An 18678-nucleotide genomic window follows, 5' to 3' on the forward strand; every position below is an offset into this window, starting at 1 on the left:
AACCGAGCAGAAGGAAAAGACTCTACATTCAAGTCTGGGCTCCTGAGCATGTCCCAGGCCTAAGCCAAAAGGCTTTAGGGAATGCAGCAAGATACTCTGGAGCCGCAGAAAGGTATCAACAATATCTATGTATATCTCCTCAGGGTCCAGTGATTAGCAGGATAGGGTTTTCTGACTGTCAGTTTTCTTTAATAACAACTTGTGAATCTAAATTCTGCAAACTTGCATTTTTTTAAAATTTCTACTTAACCTTTACAACACATTTTATGGTGGTGAATCCGATAATTTAATATAAAGCTTTATATGAAGTGTTTTCTTTTAAATCTATTCTGATAATTTACTTGGATGAGATTTGATTTTGTGTTACGAAAATTAATATTGCATCTTCTGTAGAGCACCCATTTATAGACTATCCTAACTTTTTCTCAGCGATTTGGGTTTTTTTTGGGGGATGTGGGTGTAGGTTGTTGGGGTTTTTTTTCCTTATACAACTAGAAAAGCTACTTAATGGTAACATTTTTTCTCCAATGTTAGCGATGTCACCACAGAAGGAGACATCCAGGGTCAGTGAAGTATTTGAGCTTCGTAATATTAGTAGTAAGGTGAAAGAATTGCAGTATACAAAGTATTTATGAACAAATGAAGGAAAAAGATCTAATGGGACAATGGTAGAGAGCAAAGCCAAGAAACTTAACTGTTTGAATAGTCAAAAATACTGTAAGGTAAATGTGCATAGATTAGTCAAACATTAGAGATAGACTTTGAATAACAGAGGGCAGTTGAGCAAGCAGTATGAAATAAAAGGTCAATGTTCATGCATAACAGCGCACACTGGGACCTGTACTTACACCTAATAACCAATTATGTGGGTAAAATGAACAGCATTCACTCAAAACCACACAAAACGATTTTATTTTTCTTGGCTAAAAAAGACAATTATGCTAGAATTTATATTAGTTTGGTTCTGCCTTCTTCCCCCATGCATCCTTGTATCATCTCATAAAATCATCATGTGAAATACTTTGTCGAGTCCAGTTCAGGACTTCCATCATAATTTTTAGTAGCTGTAAGACTTAACTGCAAAAATTAGCCCAATTTCACACTTAGTTTCTTCATCTAAGAAGCTGAGGACAACTTCCTAGTACAGGAGATGGAGAACCTAACCAGAGGAGAGGCACTGCTGGACCTGTTGCTCACTAATGCAGAACTTACTGGAGAAGTCAAGATTGGAGGTAGCCTGGGCTGCAGTGATCATGTTCTGGTGAATTTCTCTGTCTTGAGGGGTACAGCATGAGTAAAAAGTAGAGTAAGGACCCAAAACCTCATAAAAACAACCTTTTGGCTGTTTAGAGCACTAGAGCACTAGGTTTGAGACTGTCTAAGGAACCTGAATGTGCCTAAGTCCATGCCACCTGTTGAGATGTGTATTTGGTTTGCTTGGTGAGGTTTTGGTAGCTGCCAGAAGCTTCCTCTCTATCTGACAGAGCCAAAGCCAGCCAACTCCAGGATGGACTTACTGCTCGCCAAGGCTGAGCCCATCAGCAGTGGTGGTAGTGGCTCTGAGATAACACAGTTAAGGAGGGAGAAAATAGCTGCTGCAGAGCAGCAGCCAACAAGAGTGAGAATATGTGAGAGCAATGGCTTTGCAGACACCAAGGCCAGTGCAGAGCGAGGGGAGGAGGTGCTCCAGTGCTGGAGCAGAGATTTCCCCTGCAGCCCATGGTGCATCCCATGGTGAGGCAGCTGTGCCCCTGCAGCCCATGGAGGTCCATGGAGGAGCAGATCTCCACCTGCAGCCCATGCAGGACCCCATGCTTGAGCAGGGGGATGCCCGAAGAAGGCTGTGACCCTGTGGGAAGCCTGTGCTGGAGCAGGTTTCTGGCAGACCTGTGGCCCCTTGGAGAGAGGAGCCCACACCAGAGCAGGTTTGCTGCAGGAATTGACCCTGTGGGGACCCATAGGAAGCAGTCTGCTCCTGAAGGACTGCACCCATGGAAGGGACCCACACTAGAGCAGTCTGTTCCTGAAGGACTGCACCCATGGAAGGGACCCCATGCTGGAGCAGGGGAAGAGTGTCAGAAGTCCTTCCCTGAGGAGGAAGAGGCAGCAGAGACAACGTGTGATGAACTGACCACAACCCCCATTCCCTGTTCCCCTGCTTGGCGGGAGGAGGTTGAGAAATCAGGAGTGAAGTTGAGCCCAGGAGGAAGGGAGGAGTGAGGAGAAGGTATTATAAGATTTGGTTTTATTTCTCATTTCCTACTCTGATTTCATTAGCAATAAACTACTTTCTTTAGGCCAAGTTTGCCCATAATGGTAATTAACAAATGATCTCTCCCTGCCCTTACCTACATCCACAATCCTTTTGTTGTATTTTCTCTCCCCTGTTCAGCTGAGGAGGGGGAGTGACAGAGCAGCATTGGTGGGCACCTGGAATCCAGCCAGGGTCAGCCCACCACAGATGCACCTGTGGGTCCTGAGGAAACTGGCATGTGAAGTGGCTCAGCCACTATCCATCGTATTTCTGAAGTTGTGGCAGTCCACTGAAGTTGCCCGTGACTGGAAAGGGGAAATATAATCCCCATTTCTAAAAGGAAAAAAAAGGGAGACCCAAGGAACTACAGACCAGTCAGTCTCACCTCAGTGCCGGACAGTATCATGGAGTAGATCCTTCTGGAAACTATGCTAAGGGACATGGAAAATCATGTGACTGCTGACAGGCAGCGTGGCTTCATAGAGGGCAAATCATGCCTGACCGATTTGGTGGACTTCTATGATGGGGACACAGCACTGGCCTATATGGGAAGAGCAACTGACGTATTCTACCTGGACTTGTGCAAAGTGTTCAACACAGTCCCGCATGACATCCTTGTCTCTAAACTGGAGAGACATCAATTTGATGGATGGACCACTCAGTGGATAAAGAACTGGCTAGATAGCACACAAAGAGTTGTGGTCAATGGATCAATGTCCAGCTGGAGACCAGTAACAAGCGGTGTCCCTCAGGGGTTTGTGTTGGGATGGATCCTGTTCAACATCTTTGTCGGCGACATAGACAGTGAGATTGAGTGCACCCTCAGCAAGTTTGCCGATGACACCAAGCTGTGTGGTGCAGTTGATACACTGAAGGGAAGGGATATCATCCAGAGGGACCTTGACATGCTTGAGACATGGCCAATGCCAGCCTCATGAAGTTCAACCAAGCCAAGTGCAAGGTCCTGCACCTGGGTCGGAGCAATCCCAGGCACAGCTACAGGTTGGGCAGAGAAGAGATTCAGAGCAGCCCTGCAGAGGACTTGGGGGTGTTGATGAGAAGCTCAGCATGACCCAGCAGTTTGTGCCTGCAGCCCAGAAAGCAAACCGTGTGCTGGGCTGCCCAAAAGGACCGTGATCAGCAGGCCAAAGGAGGTTATTCTTCCCTTCTACTCTGCTCTCATGAGCCCCCAACCTGCAGTAATAGGACCAGCTCTGGGGCCCCAATACAAGAAGGACATGGATCTGCTTGAGGAGGTCCACAAAAATCCTCAGGGATGCAGCACCCCTGTACGAGAAAAGGCTGAGATAGTTGGGCTTGTTTAGCCTGAAGAAGAAAAGGCTCCAGGTTTCTCCAATATATAGAGACTCCATAGCAGCCTGCCAGTACTGTAAAGGGGACCTACAGGAAATATGGGAGGAACTCTTTATCAGGAAGTGCAGTGATAGGACAACGGTAACAGTTTTAAACTGGAGGAGAGTAGATTTAAATTAGATATTAGGAAGAAATTCTGTACTGTGATGGTGGAGAGGCATTGGAACAGGTTGCCCAGAGAAGCTGTGGCTGCCTCATCCCTGACAGTGTTCAAGGCCAGGCTGGACGGGGCTTGGAGCAATGTGGTCTAGCAGAAGGTGTCCCTGCTCGTGGCAGGGGGGGTTGGAATTGGATGGTCTTTAAGAGCCCTTTCACTGGAAACCAGTCTATGATTTTATTAAACCCTTTCTTTTTCCATGAACTGAGAAATCACTGAAGTTACTACATCAGTAAACAAATCTGATTAATGAAAAGCATATTTTATTCTCCAAGGTTATAATTATTAATTAAAATCAGTAAAATTTTGTGCAGCCATGGACTACAATGAGAGCTATAGAAAAGCAGGGTAGGATTAATTCGTAAGGTAACTGTTACTGATACTGAAAAAAAATCATCATAGAACATAAGTATGTCAGCCTCCAAGTTAACAGTAGTTTAATTTAAAAATAAAGATGTAAGTCACACTACCCATGAAAGGCTTCTAGACGTATTCTGTCTGGATTTTCTGGATGTCTCTGAGCAATTCCATGTCGCAGCAGCAACTCAAGATAAGGTGGCCAAAATGAGTCATCGATTGGTACATAGGGTTCATGTGGTGTGCTCACTAATTTGTCTACAAGAATCTGGAAGAGCAAAAAAAGACTTAGGAAATGAACAGAACAGCTATATTTTTATCTCCTTTAACTGAATTTATATAAGTTATTGTAATAAGATACTTACATGGGCAACATAAGAAATACAAGACTTGGTCTTTACCCAGACCAAGTTTTCCACTGTCAAAAATTATCAGAGGATAATTTACAGAGCTATAACTGTAAATGCCTAAAACATCTGAACATGAAGGTGGTAAATCCTTACATAATTCATCCTTAAATCAGTGTCCATTAATTTAAGATTAAAAGCATTAAATAAGAGGGAAAACTAGATTTCATCACTTGCCTCAAAACCATAATGACTTCCTGTCAATAAATGGTATTTCTCCACGATCCTTTTGTATGTTAGCAGAGAAGAATGTTGTACAAATTTTCTAAATTTCACTATAAAGATAAAAGTCATTTTAGACTGGGAAAAATTCTTTTTTCTGTATTTTGTGCCCTTCTGTGTGTAGTGTGAGAAAGAAGTAAGTTTGCAGTTGTGAAAAGTTAAACATCATAGTCCTACCTTAACTTCTTCACATTTGCACATCAAATCTTCCTCCTCATTTCATAAATGGATTATCCAAATTCATAATACTACTACTTGTTAGGGCAGGACAAGCACTTTACAATTCACCTCCTCCTGACCCTTCTTTACTCCATTGTTCCTATCTAAATATAGCATTAGTTAATGAAGTTAAAAACAAAGAAGAGTTTTGACATTCTTTTTTCTGTTCCTAGAGACCATGTTTATGCCCTTATAATATTGTTCGTGGGGAATATTCCACACATTAGATTAGATAACCTTACCCATCCCATAGTGCTCTCTCTATTCATCCCATTAATTTAATCTTTCTACTGAGAGCTTCTAAATGTTATAACTTTCCCAATTTCACTATGTACAAAATATTCAGTCTGCCTCTATTGCTAAAGAAAAACTCCTCACTATAGGACTTAACTTTTTTTTTTTCCCATTGCTATTAAACAAGAAAAATACTGTTCTTTTTCAGAACATTCTTAAGAATTGTACAGTTCATATCTTTTCTATTTATCTGCCCTGATTCTGAGTATTTACTCCAAATGCATTATTTTAGATTAATTATCAGAAAAGACATCTGATATTCCAAAACAGCCTTTATGGCTGTAACCTGACATATGTTTGTATTGTAAACTGTTTTTCAAATCTTAAACTAGTTCACTAAATTCTCAACCAGAAAGGAATACTCCTCAAACTGTTTAAAAGAACAGCTCATTACTGGAATAAAAAGCAGTATTAACAGAAATTTTGAAGTTTGCATGAGAAAAGAGGTTACTGCTTGCTTACTGCTTACACTAACTTAATGAAGTAGGTACTGATATACCTAAGTAATATAAATGTATATGCCTAGCTTGTCAAAACAGATTTATTAAAAATGTCCACTTTTATTATTTAACAAACACACACATGGAGATTGAGGAGACACGGTTAGGAACACATGCACTGATTAGAATGCTGTGAATGAATTATGGTTGTACAACAGCAAATCCTAAATCTGTAATTATAATACAAAGGTGAATTTGTATTTGTCTCTTTAAGAAAGCATTATCTATATCTAAGATGACAATTTTGAAATTTAACAGGGACTTGAAGTTAAAACCAAGTTGCTCAACAGAAAAAAAAAAACAACCTCCCATAAAACAAAGATAAGGGACATTGAGAGATTACACCAAGACAGTTAAAATTAAAATAAGTCAGAATTTTTGGAACTATGTTTTTCCAAATGTAAATCCGACATTACTTGGGTGTGCTCACATTTTGAGGAGATTAACAATATCAGAAAAATACAAAGGGCAATTTTAAAGCATTAGAAGAGCTTTAAATTTTCAATTCCATAGGGAACGTGGCTATTTTGAATTCTGTTTTCAAACTCTACCTAATTTGGAATTAACAGACATGCTGAGATACTTGAAGCATGTAAAACTATTTTGATGATGTAAGTCCAAAGTCAGGGCTTTAAAGTAAAACAATGTCATAGTGACCAGATCATAGCATCTTAATACCAGAACACTGTTATTAATCAAGTTTTCCATCGGGCGGGTGGAAGGGAGAAACCAAAACAACTTCCCCCAGGGAGGTCTTACATATAGGTGCTTACAACTGCCTGAAGAATTAGGATGGGGGAGCAATAGGAAAATTCACTTCAAATGATACACTTAAACAAGAAGGAACAAGGTTCGTGAAATGATTATTAATACTCCTTCAAAATTATTCTTTGGAGTTCAAATTAATTTTAATGAATTTGCAATGTGATTCAAATATGCGATGTGATTAAAAATACTAAGCAATTCTGGCATATATGCCAGCATATATGGCATATATGTTAGGCATATATATAAAATCAATTAGAAATGGATGAATCTGATTGATTGATTTCCTCATTTGAGAAGATAATTCAGTTAATACACACAATTACACATTAAATAGTCCTTTTGTAACTATTATCCAGTGACTGGAAAAAGGGAAATATAACCCCCATTTTTAAAAAGAGGAAAGTAGGAAACCCAGGGAAATACAGACCAGTCAGTCTCACCTTAGTGCTTCACAAGATCATGGAACAGATTCTCCTAGAAACCATGCTAGGACACATGAAAAACAACAAAGTGACTGGTGACAGCCAACTTGGCTTCACCAAGGGCCAATCATGCCTGACCAATTTGGTGGACTTCTACGATGGTGACACAGCATAGGTCTATAAGGGAAGAGCAACTGATACAGACTTGACACTGTCCCGCACAACATCCTTGTCTATAAACAAGGATGTCTCTATGCCTATGGAGAGACATAAATTTGATGGATGGATGACTTGAGGGATAAAGAATTGGCTGGATGGAACAATTCTGGCTGGAGACCACTAATGAGCGGTGTCGCTCAGGGGTTGGTGCTGGGATGGAGCCATCTTTGTCAGCAACACGGACAGTGGGATTAAGCGTACCCTCAGCAAGTTTGCTGATGACACCAAGCCATGTGGTTCAGCTGATACACTGGAGGAAAGAGATTACATCCAGAGGGACCTTGCACACCTTGACATGCTTGAGTGGTGGCCAATGCCAAGCTCATGAAGTTCAACAAAGCGAAGTGCAAGGTCCTGCACCTGGGTCGGAGCAATCCCAGGCACAGCTGCAGGTTGGGCAGAGAAGAGATTCAGAGCAGCCCTGCAGAGAAGGACTTGGGGGTGTTGGTCGATGAGAAAATGAACATGAGCCGGCTTCAGTGTGCGCTCTCAGCCCAGAAAGCCAACCGTATCCTGGGCTGCATCAAAAGGAGCAGGACCAGCAGGTTGAAGGAGGTGATCCTGCCCCTCTACTCTGCTCTCGTGAGACCTCACTTGGAGTATTGTGTGCAGTTCTGGTGTCCTCAACATAAGAAAGACATGAACCTGTTGGAACAAGTCCAGAGGAGGCCACGAGGATGATGAGGGGGCTGGAGCACCTTCCACATGAAGACAGGGTTAGAAAGTTGGGTCTGTTCAGCCTGGAGAAGAGAAGGCTGTGAGACCTCATAGCAGCCTTCCAGTATCTGAATGGGGCCCAGAAGGATGCTGGAGAGAGACTCTTCATTAGGAACTGTAGTGGATAATGGGTAAATAGGCTAAATGTAAATGTAAAGGATAATGGGTTTATACTAAAACAGGGAAAGTTCAGGTTAGATATAAAGCAGAAGTTCTTTACTGTGAGGGTGGTCAGGAACTGGAACAGGTTGCCCAGAGAAGTTGTGGATGCCCCATCCCTGGCAGCGTTCAAGGCCAGGTGGACACGGCCTTGAGTAATCTGGTCCAATGGGAAATGTCCCTGCCCACGGCATGGTAGGTTGAAACTACATGATCTTTAAGGTCCTTTATAACCCTGAACATTTTATGATTAATATTTTTTTATTTTTTCTGAAAAATGATTTTTCCATAATTTTTACTGAAACAGTACAAAATATATAATGAAATCAAACAAGTCACTTTAGTTGTTAAGCATAGCACTTCTTTCCCTTAATATGAGCCAGTAGGGCTCATAAAACTCCTTGAAATAATTACTATAAAATTAAGAAACGAGGGATAATCATACTCTGTATTAAACTGAAGATTTAGTCACCTAAACTATTACTGCACATTTTTTTTTTAAATGGGAGTTTAATTTGATAGGAATTAAAACAGAAATCTGACAAAACATTCTTAAACATTCTTCTTTTCAATTAAATACCTTAACTGTATGTCATATGATGTTATTTTTCTTATTAACATATTATGGTCAGATCTGAGTATTAGAAAATCCCCTAAATCTCTATATAACAAACCATCTCACCTCTAATATATCTTGCAGTGGTTTCAGTTCTACAACTGGCTCTTCTTGAGAATTCTGCAACGATAACCACCCCCCAGGTGAATTAACATAACCCAAACCTAAAGTCAAGAAAAATGTTAACTAGCAAATAAAAATAATCACACAATTATTTGATTGCATAGTACACAACGGATGAAGAATTTTACTTAGGTTTAGTCGTGACAGAAATAACAAGGTAGTATTTAAATCTACCAGTTCAATATAATACAATTTAAATATAACAATTTTTGAGTTAATTATAAAAAAGATTAACCTTAAACGATCAATGTATATCTATCTGGGTTTATGTTTAAATAAAACCAAGTACATTATATTCATAATGTAGTACAGTGCAAAACATATCCATATGACCTGTTAGGAAAAAATGGCTTTTCGTGAACTTTAGGAAAATGTTTATAATACACATTTTGACACAGCTCAAGACTTCACTTCATAGTGCCTAAATATATTTCATGATTTGCTTATGAATGCTTGTCTAGTCTGATTTCAATTTTTGGGGAAAAAAAGTCTGTAATAAAATATCATTAGAAAATTACTTGTTTTAATAGCAAGCAAATCAATCCATTTCCCTATGAACTGATATGGATTCCTTAGGCAGCAACACCAAGAAAACTGCTTGTGCTGCTGCATGGTGAACCTGATTCTTTAATTTTTCTATTTTATCCTTCCCCAACCCCATCCACGTCACATTCAACAAACTAAAAGAGATAATACAGCACTGGCAGGGCAGGGCTGCTCACTCAGCTGTGAGAGACTGATCTGAAATCAGACTCCACTGTCCATTGTCTCAAAGATTGCTAGGAGAAGCTGAGATGGGATTCCAGTGCCCATTGTCTGAGAGACTGGTGTGAGGAGCTGAAATGGGACTCCACTGACCATTGTCTCAGAGATGGGTGGGAGGAGCTGAGATAAGACTCCATCGTCCATCACCTGACAGAAGGGTGTGAGGAACTCAAATGGGACTCCATCATCCATTGCCTCAGAGATGGGTGGGAAGAGCTACGAGTCTTTTGTCCATTACCTCAAGGTGTGGTGTGAGGAATTGCGGCCCATTATCCCAAGAATTGCTGCAGACACCAGTGTGCATGCAGACATGTGCAGTTGAAGAGCTGGCTGCAAGGCCAGCAAAACTGGTCCACCAGGAACATGTAGTATGTGACATTAAGAGCAGAGGTGCTCCCTCCAACCAATAGAAGGGGGAAAAAGTAATCACAAAAAAAAAAAACCACAACACACACACACACACAAAAAACAAACAAACAAAAAAACCACACAAAAAAAACCACACACACAAAAAAAAAAAAAAAAAAAAAAAAAACCAAAAAAAAAAACCAAAAAAAAAAAAAAAAAAAACATCACCATGAGGGCAAATCCAGGAAAGCACACCTTCAGGAGGACTACTGCAGAAGGACACCTCTCCAAGGACACCCACTCAACAGCTACGTCCAACAACTGTTACAGACTCTTGGGGATACTCTGCTCAGATACAGACTACGAACCCTGAAAGACTTGCACCACCTCTGATATCGACTACAGATCCTGGAGGACTCCCACTACCTCCCTCCTATACCGACTACGGACCCTGGAGGACTCCCACCACCTCCTATACCGACTACGGACCCTGGAGGACTCCCACCACCTCCTATACTGACTACAGACCCTGGAGGACTTCCACCACCTCCAACGAGGCAAAGAATGTCCAGGACACAGATGGATCCACACTGGTAACTACCTCTCTCTCTCTGCATCCCAAATTCTTCCTTAATTTCTGTCTTTTTTCCCAATTTTTTAAGCAGGAAGCTCAGCATTTATTTAACTTGAAAGGCACCTTCTCCATTCCAAGGAGATTCTTGACATATTCTTCTTGACATAAAGAATATTTGTTAACATATGACTTTTCATACATCTTAACTTAAAAAAAAAAAAAAAAAAAAAAAAAGCCTTTTTATCTGAGATTTAAAATGCAAGATAATTCTTACTGCAATCACTACCTATACTAAAAGTGTTGGGCCTCAGCAACAGAAGCTAACCTGGGCTGCTGTGATTCAATCTTCCTTCCCACTCCCAAACCTAGATGCAGGTGCCTGGTGAAAGGAGGGTGGAACCCTAGAATAGCAGTATAAGCAAAATATAATACTCTGTTTGAAAGTGATTGAAAACGACTTTGAAAATGGACATCATGCCTTGAAGGCTCCATGTGGTATTTTTCATGCAATATATATACTACTGTGCAAATCTAAGATTTAATTTAACAATGACAGCAACAAAAAGCTCAGGGTTCATCAGCTGAGATTAACAGGAAGAAAAAAACCATAGGAGTGTAATTAGCTGCTTTTGTGATGACTGTAAGCTAGCAGGTTTTTTTTTGTAATATTGTTTTTCACCAGGTTCCAAAAAAGATGAATCCAAGTGAAAGCAAATACAGCAAATTGGTCTTACCAGGATAACCCAGGGGAAAAAATAAAAAAATTACCTTACAGAAGAAGAATAAAAGAGCTTTTCTAGTTCAATTCACAAAATAAAGAAGCAGGATGTACAAGATTGCTGTCTGTAAATATACAGGAGAAGTAAACACAAGAAAGAGATATTCTAAGGACAATACCGCATCAGGATATATGGATCTGTGTTAGACATCAATAAATTTAGACTGGAAGTTAGGAGACAGTTTCTAAAGTACTAGAATAAACCCCAGTGGAAGCAGTAGTAATAGAAATAATTAGTTTTAAAATAGAGCGCAATTATGTTAAAGAAATTATATTATGTGTTTGCCTGAAATAGTACGGAAGTGGATTGAAGAAAAGCTTTCTATTCCTGTATTACACATGTCTGAAAATCAAAAATCAACCCCTGCTTTTTTCCTAGCTTTTTTTGTAACTAATCTTTTAAATAGTAATGGTAAAGGTCTGTTTTTACTGCAGACTTTAAATTTATTATGCAAAATACTCCCTATTTTCCCTAAAGTTTTAAGGTAATTTTTGGTCCAGTTTGCCTGAACAGAAACTGGCGGTTAACATTCCAAACTGCACTGTAATTATAAACACTTGTCATTATTATTGTTCCAAAAACATTGTTAGACAATTAAAATTTACTTTGCCAATGAAAACATGGATCCACTTGCCTAGTCCAGTAAAAGAAAATGGAACAACTTGGAGTGAACCCCTCACCAATTCCAAATTTGGCACAGCTTGCAGTTCAGTAAGAAATACAATACATTGCTATGCATCAAATTGGGTAAAGAATATATGCATTAAAAGGAAAATACTCAGCTGGGAACAGCCTTACATAATATAAACCAACCTGAAGACTATCAATATCAAACCTAGAAAATACAAAATATGAAACCTAAAGGATCATCTGTAAGAACTATACTTACTTCAAAATACAACTGTAGATTCTATGCGAGTGACTTAAAAAAGATCTTGCATCTAATTGAACATTCAAAATGTAATAGTTCTTAAGAAAATCTTACCTTCTTTTCAGCAATTCCACCTTTCTCTGGAGAAGGAAAATGTTCTTCCAGGAATTCCTCCAGAGCAGTCAGTAGTTTTTTCTTATATACCTTCAGCTGCAAGATTTTCTTTTTCTGTTCATGAAATGCTCTAGTATGCAAACTTCTAACAGAAACATAGCAGTAAAATATGAAATTTAATAAAATAAAAAGAAGTTCTTAACTAAAAAAATCCCTTGCTTTCTACTGTTATAAGTTCAACACTTTGAATCACGGGATATAAGCAGATAATAGCAACATTTTCTGTGTTTCAAATATGGATTACTGAGCTATTTTTGATCTATTTAACAAAAGAAGGAGAATATTTAAGTTCGTTTGCTCATTTGCTCTTGTTGATATTTAAATTTTTCAATATAAAAAAAAAGTGGAAATACCTTTTATTGGAAACTTGTTCAACTTGGTTTTTTGTCTCTTCTTGAGTTCTACTAAGAGTATCTATTAACTGCTTCTGTTCTTCGTACCACTGCTGTTCTCTTTTGAAACACGAAAAGTAGGAAATGTTGCAACAAATAAAACAGTTTCCCTGGACAGTCAAAAAAGATAATGTGTCGTAACAAAGCTTACAGCATTCATAAGTTCAAATTATTATATTACCTTTTCAGGTCTTCTTCCAGGTTTTTATTCTTTAACTGAACTGTTGACAGCACATTTTCAAGATCATCCTTTACTTTCTGCAACTATAAAAAAGTACAAGTAAACCTACGGTTTGCAGGTAGCCCAGTCTGTAATATTTTTTCTAGGTAAACGTACTTCCATAAACCTTCTAGAGACCCAAAATTATCTGTAATTTCTTAAATACAGCTATAGAGTGACACACTACTTTTAAATCCAGCTGAGCTATTTAAAATTATACTGCCACCAGCTGCTCATTTGTGTCCTGAAGCTCTGACCTGAAGCAGATAATGGAGCACACACATGAACTGCCCATCTGATGAAAGACTGAGGAGAAAACATCTGCAGTACCAGGGCTGCATAGTCTCAATCACTGCAGCTGTTTACAAGAATAAATTCATGCTAATTGCACCAACATAAAATATATAGCACTCAAAAAACAAAGATACTGCAAAGACTAACTGCATCCATGAATTAAATGGTCCTCGGTGATATGGACATTCCCGGGAGACACAAAAGGGAGAAATAAAACTACTTCAGCCAGAAGCTATATGCACTGCTAAAGATAGGGAAAAGCAGACTCACAGTGGACTGAATTTTTCATTAGTGCATTATAATCTACAAAGTAGTATTTCTAATAGTTTATGTGTTTTGTTTTGTTTAATATATGATTTGGATATATTCTGCCTCCTTCCACCAGAGGAACTTTGATATTTATCTCAAAGAAAAATTTTGACAGTATTCTACAGAAGCAAATATGCTCCGTCTATGCAACATCTGAAAAAAAAAAAACAAACCCTGAATCCTAAATACAGCACAAAACGTGATATTAAATCAAATATCCCACAGCAATACAATCAAATGAAAGCGTGTAACCAAATAACTTGTTAATAATGACTCTGAACTGTGTTGAGCTTACTATTATGACTGACACTAGAAAAAGGAAAGGAGCTATGAAGAAGAAAACCAAAAAGTAGTGGTGTGGGGTTTGGGGTTTTTTCTTGGGGGGGAGGGGATATTTTTGTTGGTTTTTTTTTTTTTTTTTTTTTTAAGCCATAACCACATCAGTATTCTCAGGTCACGCTGCATTCCAGTGTGCAGTCAATATAGTATAATGATACCCCTAAGGCATTCTTGATTTGCTTTTTCTTCCAAGGCTGGAAGAACTCAGTAACTTATTTGCAAATTATTGCCACAGAAATCAAAATCTAAGAATACTGACTTCTGTGTAATACATAATATTACATTACTTTATATCAAGCATGAAATGCAATATACAAAAACCTTTTGTTAAAAATATTCACTACAACTAGGAAATTTATGCAGTCATAATACAGGGGGAGAAAAACATTATCACAATGCCTAAAGAAACATACGTTGTGTCCTAGCAGTAGTGCACCACAGAAATAGTTATAGAAAAATGAAGCAATTGTACGTAACTTTTTCCAAAGAAAAAAAGTTACTATGTTTTGACAAACAAAAAGACTTACCTCTTTTTTTCCTAATGACAACAGTATATCTGGATTGGTAGAAATCACTGAAAAAGAAAATGATTTTTTTTTTTTTTTGCATTAGATGATACAGACTTGTTTATACTGAAAAGCAGTCTGGCTGGAGAAAATCTTGTGTAGCCCCTAAAAAACTAGTTTGGCTGTAAACAGCGGTTTAACAACATTTTGTGGTGTCCTGCTGGGCTAACCTACTGTCACTTTTCAGCAAGTTAAATTAGACTGAAAGAAGTGTGGTGTTAACGCTTCCACGTTATTTTTTACACCTGAACTAGCTCAGGTATATAGGTACATAATATTGAATGTGAACTACAGTCATACTTCAAGGTAAGTATCCCTATTTTTTTCAGTGGAAGGGATTCTATCAACATTACCAATGTGGGCAACTAAAACCTTCCAGTCTTTCAATTCCTTGTTAAACAGCTTCCCGAAGGCTTTACAGTCCTGATCAAGCACATCAGATTTAAAAAACTTAACAAGAATTTCACCATCGATACTGTTCAAAAAACCAGCTTAGCGAGATGAAAGGCCCAGCAAGGCCAATATCCCAACTCCAACCCTGAGCAACAGCAGTATTTAATGGAAAGTACTGCACTATTGAAGGATGTGGCAATGTTTCCCCAGAATACTTCTGCAAAACACAGCAATTTATGGCTCTTAAATTTTCTGAACGCTGAATTGTATTTGATAGTCTTCAATAGACTCCAATCAATTCTCAGTTCCATGCCAGCTTGCAGCATCTGCATAATCATAGGACTTTTGAAAAAGTGAAGCATTTGAATCTCTTAACAGTAGAAATGAAACGTACTGTAACAGATTTAAATCTTCATATAACAGTAATATTTTTTGTCCAGGCTTGGGCTCCAAATCTCTCATCTTAAAAATAATTACTCCAATCGAAGCTTTTCCTTTAACAAAAAGGAAAACCTTTAATCCTCCCATAGAATCATAGAATAGTTAGGGTTGGAAAGGACCTTAAGATCATCCAGTTCCAACCCCCTGCCATGTGAAGGGATACCTCACACTAAACTGTGTCACCCAAGGCCTCATCCAACCTGGCCTTGAGCTCCGCCAGGGATGGAGCATTCACAACTTCCCTGGGCAACCCATTCCAGTGCCTCACCACCCTCACAGTAAAGAATTTCTTCCTTAGATCCAATCTAAACTTCCCCTGTTTAAGGCTGCACCCGTTGCCCCTTGTCCTGTCACTACAGTCCCTGATGAAGAGTCCATCCCCAGCATCCTTGTAGGCCCCCTTCGGATACTGGAAAGCTGCTATGTGGTCTCCATGCAGCCTTCTCTTCTCCAGGCTGAACAGCCCCAACTTTCTCAGCCTGTCTTCATATGGAAGGTGCTCCAGTCCCCTGATCATCCTCGTGGCCCTCCTCTGGACTTGTTCCAACAATTCCATGTCCTCTTTATGTTGAGGACACCAGAACTGTACACAATACTCCAGGTGAGGTCTCACAAGAGCAGAGTAGAGGGGCAGGATCACCTCCTTTGACCTGCTGGTCACGCTCCTTTTGAAGCATTAAATATCTACCAAATACAATACAGTTGATTTCATGAGTGTACAGAAGCACATTTTCAGGTAATTTTATAGCTTTTATCTCCACAAACTTTGAGAAGCCTTAGATCAGTAATTTTAAAAGCAGTGTTTGTTCCTAGATGAAAATTAGCAGAACTACTGAATGTCACAATAAAACCCCTTTTACCTGGGGAATTACTGTCACCAAATCTTGACACAAAAATTTGAGCACAGTGGTCCCAAATGAAGCTTATGTTTAAGAGCTGTTGGAGGTAATGTTTTGTGCTATTATTAGGGCAAGATTTCTTTAATGAAATGAATACCCTACATACACGTGATAAAATTCACTGGTGTGCTCTTATTCACATTCACTGGCATATTTGAAGGAAGCCACATTAACTCTCCCTGGCTCCGATTATAGTGAGCCCTCAGTACCTGGAATTATCAATTTCTAACTCTTCTTTTAAAAGTTTGAAAAAAAACCCCCCTATTTTTAGATACCTAATCCCAAGTATGTGCTTCCCATTCAATATTCATGTTGTTTAAGTATCACAACAGAAGGCCATATCTTCCTAGGAAAGAAATTGGTAACCCTAACTTAGTGAAGGAACAGTACAGATCTAAGACACTGGGACAACATATTTATGGCAGAAAGAACACTGGTTGCTTTATCTATTATCAGGTAAAGCTTTTTCAGTTATGAATCACTATATTTGCAAAAATTAAATGTCAAACAGAATTGCCTAGTGATACACAGTACAATTACTAAGCAAAACACTGCCAGATGCTACGAACGTAAAAGCAACTACTATGCACATTTATACAGAAACTCCTATTAAAATAAAAGGAATTTGCCATAATACTAACATTTTGCAGAGAAAAATAGAAATCACGCATACACCACAACTGTTTTATATAGTTTAAAATATGGTTGATTCCACTTCCTTATTTTGCAAAGGTACAAGTTGAAGTCTATTTTCATAAGCCAAATGCTTGTTAAAAGGTTTTAATTCAGCTGATTTTGCAGCTCTAGAACTACATAAATAGTACCAGAAATTTAGAAAGAGACTAGAGTAAAAGCTTTGAACAAAAAATTCGCATTGTGGATTCAAGTCTGTGTGCCAATATCATGCCCAAAGAAATGTAGAACTGCCAAGTTATAACCTCTGAAAATAAGGTTTAAAATTGAAATGCTGTCAGGCCCTCATTTATAAGAAATGACCTGGCCATTACTAAAAGCAGAAACCAAACAAGACAACCTGCCATTCATGCTCTATTAGTAAATTATATGCAATTAGTATTTCTGCTATTCCTAGTTGAAAATACTGAATTTATCTAAATAAGTAATTCTTCCTCCAAGACAAAGCGTAGAAAGAAGCCAAGATGGACAGAGAAGATGTAAATATAGAGTCTCCTCGTTTTCACACAAGCATTGTAACTCTATTTGAATTCTTAGCAGCAACTTCTTTTTTCTCCCATCAGAAAGTTAGCCAAAAAGGCAAAGCTTTGGCTGCAAAATATTATTTGCATTATAATGTGCATACATCATTCCTCTAGCACAAAATTAAGATTTCTAATAATAAATCTTATCACCTGGGAACAAGTAAGAATGATTGAGCAAAGCAGATCAGCAAGCCAATAAAAACAGGTCAAGCCCCAAGAATATTTTTAAGCAAATAGCTTAAAATTTAAATTTTTTACATATTTAAATAAGAAACCCTAACATCTCCAGGTATTCTACCCAGATAAAATACTGTAAGTGCTTCCAATAATTTGCTTTAAGCCAGCAGCTTATTCATGGGCAGCGGCCAAGAACCAGTATTTCCCAAATTCAATGTCATACATTTGGTCTACTGAACTTCAAAAGAAGCTGGAGATATTACTTTAATGGTCATCTGAAAATGCATTCTAATTTGGACAAATAACAAAGATACCGGAAATCACTATCTGCTGTCTAAAACACATTCCTGTCATTTTCTAAACATTAAAAAACCCAAGCCTCTTCTGTCATAAAAATAGTCAAATGAGTCAATGTGTTCACTTAAAAATTAACTAGTAAGTTTTACTAATAAGATGAGTTGAAAGATGCTAACAAGTCCTTGACAGGAGACATAAGACTGAGTGCTACCAAAATACTAATGATAGTCTAGGGTGAGCTGCTTATGAAGTCTCCAAATGGGACATCTGAAAAAACAGACTACTTCACTGACATACAAATTCTGAAAGGTTTTGTTTTCAGTGTCTGGCCACATCAGCCTTGTAACAGAATGGAATCAGTCAGCACAAAAAATATTTTGAAGAACTGAGGAATTTATATCTCTTGACTGATAATGCCTAACAAACTTAGGAGCTACTACTTGTCTCAGTGATGTTTCCTTCTCAGGATCAATAACTGATCTGGATTCCTATGTTAAAATAAACTGAAATGTCCTTTACCATCTTTTCTTGACTTGAAATCCCTGACCTTTGTTAAATCCAAGATAAGACACTTTGTTACCATGTAATGGCCTTACCACTAAAGGCTTACTTCAAAGTTTCAGCTAGCACATCATAATAGGACATACTTTTTTTAAGTATTAAAACAAAAATAAAAAATCAAATGTGTTATGGTTAAAAATACATATGGACAAATTATCGTTAGTTTATTAGCAATACTTGCAAAGATAAAAAAATTTGTCCATTTCTTAAAAGACAGAATGAACACAATTATTTGCCAAAGTAGTTCTCTCCTA

General features: G+C 38.4%; 1 protein-coding gene across 9 annotated transcripts in view; it reads right to left on the bottom strand.

Moving 5' to 3' along the window:
• Positions 1-4081: 4081 nt before the first annotated feature.
• CENPK (centromere protein K) overlaps positions 4082-18678 on the bottom strand; it is a 139719-nt gene continuing 125122 nt past the window's right edge. For all 9 annotated transcript variants that reach the window (XM_080638510.1, XM_080638509.1, XM_080638511.1 and 6 more), the window contains 6 exons: positions 14401-14447; positions 12893-12975; positions 12673-12771; positions 12260-12404; positions 8752-8805; positions 4082-4410 (listed from right to left, as the gene is read on the bottom strand). In XM_080638510.1, the coding sequence (XP_080494636.1) occupies positions 4252-4410; positions 8752-8805; positions 12260-12404; positions 12673-12771; positions 12893-12975; positions 14401-14447 (587 nt within the window). In that variant the 3' untranslated portion in view covers positions 4082-4251. The remainder of the gene's footprint in view (positions 4411-8751; positions 8806-12259; positions 12405-12672; positions 12772-12892; positions 12976-14400; positions 14448-18678) is intronic.

Source organism: Psittacula echo (assembly GCF_963264785.1).
Source record: "Psittacula echo genome assembly, chromosome: Z".
NCBI lineage: Eukaryota > Metazoa > Chordata > Aves > Psittaciformes > Psittacidae > Psittacula > Psittacula echo.